The sequence below is a fragment of the Poecilia latipinna genome, unplaced genomic scaffold (genome assembly GCF_001443285.1).
Source record: "Poecilia latipinna isolate Pla-1442-1.1 unplaced genomic scaffold, P_latipinna-1.0 Scaffold24, whole genome shotgun sequence".
Lineage (NCBI taxonomy): Eukaryota > Metazoa > Chordata > Actinopteri > Cyprinodontiformes > Poeciliidae > Poecilia > Poecilia latipinna.
This window is the reverse complement of record NW_015112640.1, coordinates 151,184-161,298: the sequence shown is the minus strand read 5'-3', so window position 1 is coordinate 161,298 and position 10,115 is coordinate 151,184. Positions and strand designations below refer to the sequence as shown.

The window sequence follows — 10,115 nt, the reverse complement described above, 5'->3', positions numbered from 1 at the left end:
TATATTATTATTTTATTTTATTTATTTTTTTTGGCACAAATTTTTTAAAAAAAGTGTTGATAATTAGGGGTTTTAAGTGTTCAACACAAAGTATTTCATCATTTTGAGGGGAACAGATTCATGGTTTTCACAAAAGAAACCCAGTTAAGTCCTGTCATAGATTCTAAATTGAATTTAGGTCTGAGCTTTGACTAGACCATCAATATTCTTTGGTTTAAACCATTGGATTGTACATGTAGGATAATTGCTCTGTTGGAAAGTGAAACTCAACACCAGTCTCAAGTTTTCTCCAAAGATTATTTTGGATTTAGCTCTGGCTCTCTTCCCACCTATTATAGCAAGCTGTTCCTGTCCCTGTTGAACAAAAGCATTACCACAGCATGATAGTCCCACTACCATGTTTCGCAGTGCTGTGTTTGGGTTGATATGCAGCTTTATTTTTCAGCCACACAAATATGTGCTACTCTGTGTTGGTCTATCACATAAAATCCTTATAAAAAAAAAACCATGTACATCTGTTGCTGTAAAGTGCAACACCGAGTACATAATGAAGATACAAATACATAAAATAGAGAAACACTTTACAATCATAAACATGATCCAGTACCGCTACAAAATCTGAAAGCTCGTTTATTAAACGAGGCACCTTGCCCTGTTTACTCTTACATTTCTGCAGGTAGTATAAGAAAAAGAATTTGAATTTGAACTTATCAGATCAAATATCTGGCTGTGTAGCAAAAAAATATGCAAATATTTGAGACATCATGGTTCTTTGTTTATAAACTTACAGCACTGTTTTTAGCTTGTTCGCCACCAGAGGTGTTATGGCAATAATTACATACACTGATGGGTGATTTTTATGATGTTTGTGTCAGATAAAGATTGATTTACAGCCTGAAACAAAACAGAAGCTCACAAATATCCGAAAGTGAAATGCCTGCAAATGTACAACTATCTTACGTTTCACTGCTACTGCATTATTTCAGTAGGCGTGTTGGTATTATTCATTTAATCGGTCATCAGTTATCTTGCAAAAAGATAAAGGCTTTCTTTTGCTCACGGGCTCTGATGTGACAGGAGTGCATGCTGCACAACCCACTGACGACACTGTTTACTCAATCTATATGCATGTGAAAAAAGACCAGATTTACTGGAGAAAAATGTCTGGTGATGAGAAATGCAAATGCATGACTTTAGCGTGAGAACATAGCTGACAGTATGCTGACATCTGCTGGTGACTTTCAGTCAAGCCTTCATTCAAGGTACCAGATTTTCTTTTCATTTATTTCAGTGAATTTGGTCTTAATGTATGAATATTCTGGGCCAGTGCCCTCCCTGACATCTGATTGGCCCCCCAGGTGCCAATCAGACATGTAACATTTCACTGTTACATGTCCTGATGATTGACATGTAACAGCACCTGGTCATTCCTATACATTATTTGGAATCATTCTTAGCCAACCTAAAGAAGAAAAACAATAATAAATATATGAAAAGAAAATGTATAAAACTTTATATAAGTCCATATGATGATAAATAGATTTATATCAGGCCCAGTACCCATGCTACTACTCAGAAAAACAAGCTGAAATTGATCTCCTGGATGTTTCAATTGTGCTGCGCTGTGGTGCAACTCAAAGGCTAAAGCACTTCATACCTGGTGGTGATGGTAAAACACCAATAAGTTATTTACTGATCCTCCGCAAAAAAACAAAAAAACAAAAAAAAACGAAGGGGGCCGACAATATTCGTAGTTTGGAGTAGAGGTTGCGCTAGAGCTTTTTCGTTCTCCGTCAAAGAAAAATAAATCATTTTATTTCCAATTTATCAAATGAAACATTTAGTATTTCTCTGCGAGACCGTTTGTGAAATCAGGTAACATTTCACGAAATGACGTGATTAGAAGACGGCAGAACTCTGATCGTTTCCTGATCCCGCATCACGTCCCTCGGCCTGCGGGAGAAAAACCCCGCAGACGCGGATCCGCTTCGCTAGACGCTCCAAAGCCTCTGGTCCGTTGAAGTGTCCTGATCAGAGATGATTCTCTGACAGATATTGTTCTTAGTATGATTAATAATGAGCTCCACGATGTTCAGTTGAAACTGTCCGCGCACCAAGTGGTCAGCTGCGCTTTATCACAGTCTGGACACGAAACCAGCGGACTGCTCTCAGTATCGAGATGAGGGAATCTGACATGTTGCTTCAGTTAAGTTTTTACTGGTTTTGTTTTTAAAACACCATTAACGTAAGCAGTGTAACTACATACTGTATATTTGGCGTTTGTCATCTCATGTGTGATTAATTGGAGCGTAACGGTGGAGCATTTATTGTCCAGCGTACTGCGCTTGTTTCTGTCTAGCGAATCTGCACTTTAATTTCTTTCCTCCCTCAACAGTCAGCTGCTATTCCTCTAACTACAATAAGTAGATCAACACAACTTGATCACACATTCTCTTAAGGTTTTCTCTGTGTGCTGCAAACTCATTAAATGCATACTTATTGGAAGCCCAAGCACCATCAGGCAAATAATTCCGGTCCGATCCGGACTATTTTTTACCTGTCAAAACATATTAACATAGACTATTTAGCCGCATTTTTATGCGGTTTAGTCAATATTCACCTAATTGAATCCAGATCCCATCACACATAAAGCAGATGAATGCATCGAACTTTTTCCTCCGTAGTGACACAAACCACTGACTGTGACCCAAATTGAAGACTCCACTTAAATTAGCACTTCACCTGCTGGGGTCTGAACACACAGGCTCACAAATTCTTCTTGGTCCATCTGCGCATCTATTTTGGGCCATACCTAACCCGACATATTTAGTAAAGATCATTAAAAGGGGCTGCTGGTCAAAATATTTACTCCCATTATAAATCTGTTTTTGTTTTCCTGGATCTCACTGGTGCTTTTGACACAGAAGATCACGGCATGGGTTGAAAAAGTTTGTGGTCCTCTGAGCAGCCAGAGTATTGTTTCCCACCATCTCTGTCCCTTGTACCCATCTTCTGATAACCACTTCCAGCAGAATATTTCACCATGTCACAAAGTGCAAATCATCCTTAACTGGTTTCTTTACCACGGCAATTAGTTCACCATAGTCCTCCATCATAAGGTTCCTGATTTCTCCTTGTTGTTATTAGATCAGCCTTGTTTCTGCTCAGTTCGGAAACAAGGCTGGGGTCTTTCTGCATGGAGTCTCTTTCTAGTTTATTATGAGTCTTAGAGTTTCTGTAGTGTTAGAATTATTTCCAGCTGCTTTTGTTTTTCCGTTCTCACCTTTTTGTGTTTCCCTGAGTATCTTCCCCCAGTCTCCTCTTCAGTGCTTTCCATCACCCCCATCCTGAAACTCAGTCATTAGCATCACAGAGGCAACAGAACCATGAATCTCTCAGGACGGAAAGGAAACAGCCTGGTTTGCCTCCTTCTGTTTGTTTTTCTTTGCAGTGAAAAATACCATTGTTCCTGCCAGTTTCCTAAAATATGAAGTTAAACAAACTGAAGACTGACAAACATTTAAAAATAATTTGATAACAAAGGACTTTTGTCTCTGTTTCTGAGCACTCTTACTTACAAACAAAAACACTCATGAAACATGCGTACAGAGAAGCAGGTCCAATCAGGCTCAAATACGCAGAATTACAATTTATTCTGGAATGTGGGAGACACATTTCTGGACTGAGATGTCTGACACATGGATTAAAATATTGTAGAAATGTTTTGGATGGATACATTCTGTGAATAATTTTAAAGGATACTTCTTTTACTTTTAGTTGTCATATATTTAGTTGATAAAATCCAAATCCTCTTCCAGTTAAGGTTATCAATTACGGTGTTCCAATAAGATGTTGCATATGGAGTTTATGCATCTTTCTGAAATAATGAGCGCATGTGTCGCTTGCTATTACGAGTTGAGAAGAAACAGATTTGACCAATTTAAACTTTGGTTGAATCGAAAGGGAACTGTTGGGATTTTTTTTCCCCATTAAACTTTTAAATAAGGTAACTGCTCCAGCAGGGATTGCATTTATTACAGCATTAAATTCATTACTAGGAATTATAGTGCCGTATTTTGTAATAAAATCTTGATAAGTCATTAAAGATCCATCACAGTTGAGCCACTGATGAACTAAAACTATGTTGTGAGTGAACCAATTGGAGTAAAATAAAGATTTGTGTGTATGCAAAATGTCTTTATTGTTCCAAATGTAATGCCTGTGTGGAGAGAAATTATGCTTGTAAATCAATGACCAGGCAAGAAGCATCTGTTTGTGAAAACTGGATAGATTCGAGGGGAGCTTTTCAACACTATATTGGCAAAATAAAAGGAAATTTAGACCTCCTAATTTAGAAAAGACAAAGTTTGGTATGAAGTTCCAAACTGAAAATGGATTCCTGTTTTGTTTTTCCAAATAAAATTAAAAAGCATCTTGTCAATATTTTTGGAAACCTTTTTATTTATTTTTTTTTACATGCAGAGATAAAGCAGCATATGTAAGATGGGAGAGTCCCTCAGCCTTGGTTAGCAGGATTCTACCTCGGTGATAAATCTCTCTGCTGCTCAATTTTTGGGGGGTCTTGTCAATAATGGAGTTAAAGTTTAGGAGACACCTGGAATCTCTGTTTTTTGTGATAATTCCTAGGTAAGATTCTTTTACAGGTATGCCACAAATAAATGAAATGTTGCAGTATTTAAGAGCAAGTAGTTCACATTTTTATATATATATTTGGACAAAGTATATTTGGACAGCAATCATGTCAAGTGCTAAAGATATCTGAGAGGAGTTTTTCAGAAATAACGTATCATCAGCCAACTGGCAGATGATGCTTTCTCGACCCACTGTGATTCCTTTTAGTGGGCTCAGTTTAATAGAATCAGTGAGTAACTGAGTGCAGAGGAGGAAAAGGCGATATGGGACATCCTTGCCTGACTCCTCGTTTAAGGAAGAAACGAGGTGAAGTACCAGCATGTAATTTGATTGAGCAATTTCCATTGGTATACATTGTTTTGATAAAACCAAAGATTTCTAAGGCGTGAAATATGAAATTATGTTTGATGGTGTCAAAAGCCTTAAAGTCCAGAAAAAGAATAAAGCTGTCATCGGAAAATAAATCTCAATAATCAATTAAATCAAGTACTAGTCTAATGTTATTGGAAATATATCTGTTTTTCATGAAGCCAGATTGAGTCTAATCAATTATGCAATCCAAAACAGATTTGATCCTTTAGCAAATATTTTGTAATCATTATTTATTAAGCAAATTGAGTGCCAATTATCTATGAAGAGTAAATCTTTTTTTGCTTTTGGTATTAGGCTTATGAGACCTTGGGTTAGAGTAGGAGGGAGGGATTCATTGTCTATACGTTCTAAGATTTTCCAGTTTTGGACAGACTTTATTTCCTTTTTCTTTGTCCAATAGTTTTTTTGATCTGTTTGTCCATCCATTAATCAACGCAGCATCCATCGATACATGGTTGATTTATTTGTCCTTCTACAAATCTCCATCATCCATCTACACATCAGTTCATCTCATATTTATCTGCCCATGTTTTTATGACCCATTTATCCATTTTCCATAGTGAAATAAATCTGCAAAAGAATTTAAAGTTCTAAAACGTTAGTGTGTAGGAACCCTGTGATGATGTTTTAGAGTAACATCATAACTATAGTTTTCCTTTATTTTTTTTATTTATGCAGGTGTTGTAGCGCAGCAGCGTGGCCAGGCGACCAGCCCTCCTCAGTTTGAAATCAGCCTCTGCTTTGGAGAGGAATGGCCCGATGGAAGACCCAAAGAGCGAAAACTCATCATGGTCCAGGTGAAAAATACAGGACTTTAACTTAAATAATAGCCAAAACTGAGAACTTATGATATAACACCATTTTGATTTCATAAAAACCCAGCAACTCCTCACTTCTCCTCCAGCTGCTGCTCATGATGAGGCTGGTGTTTGTTATTCTGGATTACCAGCAGATCTTGCTGTGTTTTCATGCTTGATTTGTTTAAAAGAGCAGCTCTCTAATCTGAGATTAATGTGACACGCGCACTAAAAGGCCAGTACTATGTAAAATCTCTCTTCTAGCTTCATATCATGTCAGTTATTCCTTCACACACCTGCAATGTTGCTTTGAGTCTTTCATGCATGTTTGACTTTAATCTCCATTGCAGCCATTCAGGGAGCCTAAATGCTTGTGAGCCTGCTGGGCTCCTCATAAACTACAACTTTAAGGAATCAATGGTCTTCATAAAGGTTCATTGATGTGAAGGTGGAGTGTCAGAGTAGGAGCTTCTTAAAGAAACAGAGGCCAATTTCAACACATCGCACTGCGAAATTTTGCAGCATTTTTCTGCAATATAGTCCCTCTCTGAGCACATCTTGAAGGCGGCGCTCCAGGCGTTTTGCACGGCTGAATGGTTGCCATGGGAGATTAAAGGATTTCTCAGACATGCATGAAATAATCAAGGAAACACTGCAGGTGTGTTTTTAACGGAGGAATTATAGCATGATGTAAAGCTAAAAAAATAAAAAAATAAAAAAAAGTTGATGCATAAAATTGCCCCTTTAAAAGTTTCTCACTGCTGATTGGTTTAAAAAAAAAGTATAGAATGAATCAAAAGCGAAAAATCATGATGAATGTAATGGTAAATTTGTCTTTTGCTCGTGCAGACTGGACTCATTAGATGGTCCTCCGTTTTCCTCTCACACTCCTTGTTCTTCATCCTTTCAGGTCATTCCTGTGGTGGCTCGGATGATAAGCGAGATGTTTTCCGGAGACGACAACCTTTCTTTTGACAGCAGCAGCGTGCGCCTGCAGATTTCAATCCCAGATATAAAGGACAATATAGTGAGCCACCTGAAGGAGCTGTACACCCTGCTGCAGAACCACCAGGGCCAGGAGGGGGGCTGGGCTCTGCCCCCCAACCCAGGCCTGAACATTGCCCAGGCTCTGCAGACTCAGTGAAGCTGTGAACCAACTATTTTATACAAATATTATTCACCACTGCAGGGTTCCCCCCGCCCCTGTAAGGAAACAAGTACTTGTATGTAATCCTGATTAGAAGTGTACACAATATACTTTTGGATTTGTGTGCTGTTCAGCTTTTTCTTATGAAACGTCGCCACGCAGTAGTGCATTAGTCTGTGCAGACGCTGCAGATGGCTGGTGGTTCTGCAGGCCAAAGTCCGCCTCGCTGCAGAGTGATCAGTGATCTCTTGCTATAACGCGGCTCACCTTTTGCGGTCTCACTGCTTCTCGGATTTTTGGGGGGCAGTTTTTTTCAGTGCATTGTGTTCTGTGTCCTGATTGGCTAAAAGGTCTCCGAGCTCCTTCTCTACCTGTGTGCCAATAACGTTACAGTATTTAAATAGAAGTAATACAGATTGGCCATTCAGGAGATGAAAGCTGAAAACTTTGAATGCCTGCTAGAAAAAACTGTGGCCAGAGGCAGCGTAAAACCTGCCTGGAAGCTTGCTTGACGAGATCCGTCACTCTGCCATGGATACAGCTGTGAATGTCGCGGGGCAGGTTGGAGGAGACGCTTTAAGGACATGACTCCGGATCACATCAAGGCCCAATTGATGCACACACACATCCACTGATCTGAAAGCAGGTTTTGTTCTTTGGTTTCAATGTAGAGTATCTAATTATGCTGTGCAATAATTGTAAAACATAAAGATAACTCTACTTCGTGGATTTCGCTTATCGCAGGTTGTTTTCAGAACACAACCCCTGTGAAAAACAAGGGATCACTGTATTAAAGTTAATCAGTTACAGATATTGTTCTGAGTTATCTCCATCTACATCCAATATGTGATCGTCTGACACTACGAGAGGATAATGAAACTGATCCTATTCACTCTTCTGTAATTCAGTTTTGCATTTATTTATTTATTTATTTATTTATCTATTTATTTATTTATTTATTTCCATATAAAAATGCATCCAGCAAGAGATTTTTGTTTTCAGAAAATGTAGATGAATGTGAATAAGCGTAGGGATGGATATGGATTCTTCTACAGTGCACATAAGAATATTTGGTCTACATGTGGTTCCCTTCTTTATCCTCCTTTGAATTAAGTTAAAACTTTTTTTTTCTTTTGTGGGAACATTTGAGTTTGACCAGCTGCTGATCTTCTGGCTTCTCTTTTTCCATATGAAATGTGTGTTGTTGTTTTTTTTGTACACATTTTAGTTTAGCTACAGATTGCATCAAGCCACATTCTAACCAGACAACATTGATATGTATTGTCCTTATTTGCACTTTGGGGTGCTGAAATGTTTTATGATCTGTCGAATGTATTTACCCTGTGATTGCTTTTATCAATAAAAGTACCATTAAACACATTTTTATGATTTCTTTATTACTTTTGATTGGGCTCCAACGATGACACATGCAGAGTGGGAAAAAAAATTAGACTTTAACCATGATTTACTTTTATTGTTTGTGTGGAGAGCTGCTCTTGCATGAGTTTGTGCTGCAGCCGACTGGTTGGTAATCCAGAAGGTAAACTAACATTGATATGCTGATGTAACTCAGCTGGCAGTGCGAGTTTCAGCTCAGCATGATGTCATGTGCTCAACAGATTCAACGCCAGAGCTGAAACTAAACTCAGTCATTGGTAATTTTTACTTTGTCTACATTTCGCTGATGGGTTTTATGCCTTTATTCCTTTTTACAGCAGATTTTTAAATCCCATGTCAGCCTCTCTGAAGGGAGATGTCTCATTTGGCAAGATGGGAGAGTCCCTCAGCCTTGGTTAGCAGGATTCTACCTCGGTGATTTTGACAATTCAAATTTTAAGAGTTCCCATTTGTTACAAAATGTTCTTTCTACCAAAGATTTATGCCAGAAGCGTTGGACTAAAGAATGAACCATTTTAGACATCGCCTCATGTTTAAGGACAGAGCTGTTCAGTTTCCAATAAGACCCCCCAAGGAGGAGTACTGGGATTCACTCGTTTGAATTGTTCCTTGATGCCTTCTCAGGCGGTGGACAATGTCTGTCATCTGAGATTTTCTGTTGCGAGTCAGGTAACATGGCACAGAAGATGTTCACAATTTTGGGTTGCCTTCAGTTCCATCTCCTCCCATAACTATCCACCTCATTCAGTTTCAGTTGCAGTTCAGCAATGTACCAGTCATAATTTTCGTTGGAACATTTGATCGCTTTCATGTCGGTTTTAAGAGATTCAACTTCTGCAAAAGCAAAGTCTATGGATTATTTTCAGGGTTTCGATGTCATACCATTTTTGTAGTTCAAAAGTTCCTTCTCTTTGCGTTTCTTTCCCTGTTCGTGTAGTTTCATGCTAGCAAAGTATGAAATTGCACACTGCGGTGTTGTAGCTATATTTAGCTTGGCTGTATTGGCTGTGCGTTCCGGTCGGCAGAAAGGTTAGTTATAATAACATTAATAGAAGAGGGCGATCTTTAAGAGTTCGTGAGATTGTTCACAATATATTCGCGGATATTTAGCGCATTATATAGAGGATCAAGGTATGAAAGTAAGGATAGAGATTTGAAAGGCTGCTCAAGCACTGAAGCTTACGTTTGGCTCGGTCGCCATCTTGCTCGACAACCTACCTGAGTTTCGGTGTGGAGGAGGAAGAGAAGGAGGAGGAGGAGGGATTTAAGGGCCGAGCCAAGTGAGGGAGAAACGTATTCACACGTATCGGCTCCGCAAGGTGTTTAGTGGGATAAACGTTTTTACAGTCATCGTTTTTCGTCGGCCTGCCTCGTCTGAGTTGACTCTACGTGGAGTGGGTCTGTGGGAGTTTGGACCCGCACACGGGACACGGACGGCTTCCTTCCCAGCTGCCCAACAAGCAAGGCTTACTCCTACTTAAACACAGGTAAGTTTGATCGTTTTTACAAAACGCGCTTCATTTTTCTTTCCTGTCGGTTTTCTTATAGCCAACTGTGTGTTTTTTAAGTCGCTTTAATTATATTTTTCTGTATTTAGTCGGCCAGGATGGCGGTCACCTCTCGACGCATCCGCCTCAAGCCGTGGCTGGTGGCCCAGGTGGACAGCGCTCGGTACCCGGGTCTGGTTTGGGTCGACCGGGAGGCCATGCGCTTCAGGATCCCCTGGAAACACGCCACTAGACACACAC

General features: G+C 39.3%; 1 protein-coding gene across 1 annotated transcript in view; it reads left to right on the top strand.

The window, feature by feature from the left end:
* LOC106950242 (interferon regulatory factor 6-like) overlaps positions 1-7,118 on the top strand; it is a 14,532-nt gene extending 7,414 nt beyond the window's left edge. The window contains exons 2-3 of the mRNA XM_015036979.1: positions 5,704-5,822; positions 6,733-7,118. Coding sequence (XP_014892465.1) covers positions 5,814-5,822; positions 6,733-6,966 — 243 coding nt within the window. The 5' untranslated portion in view covers positions 5,704-5,813 and the 3' untranslated portion in view covers positions 6,967-7,118. The remainder of the gene's footprint in view (positions 1-5,703; positions 5,823-6,732) is intronic.
* The last annotated feature ends 2,997 nt before the right edge of the window (positions 7,119-10,115 follow it).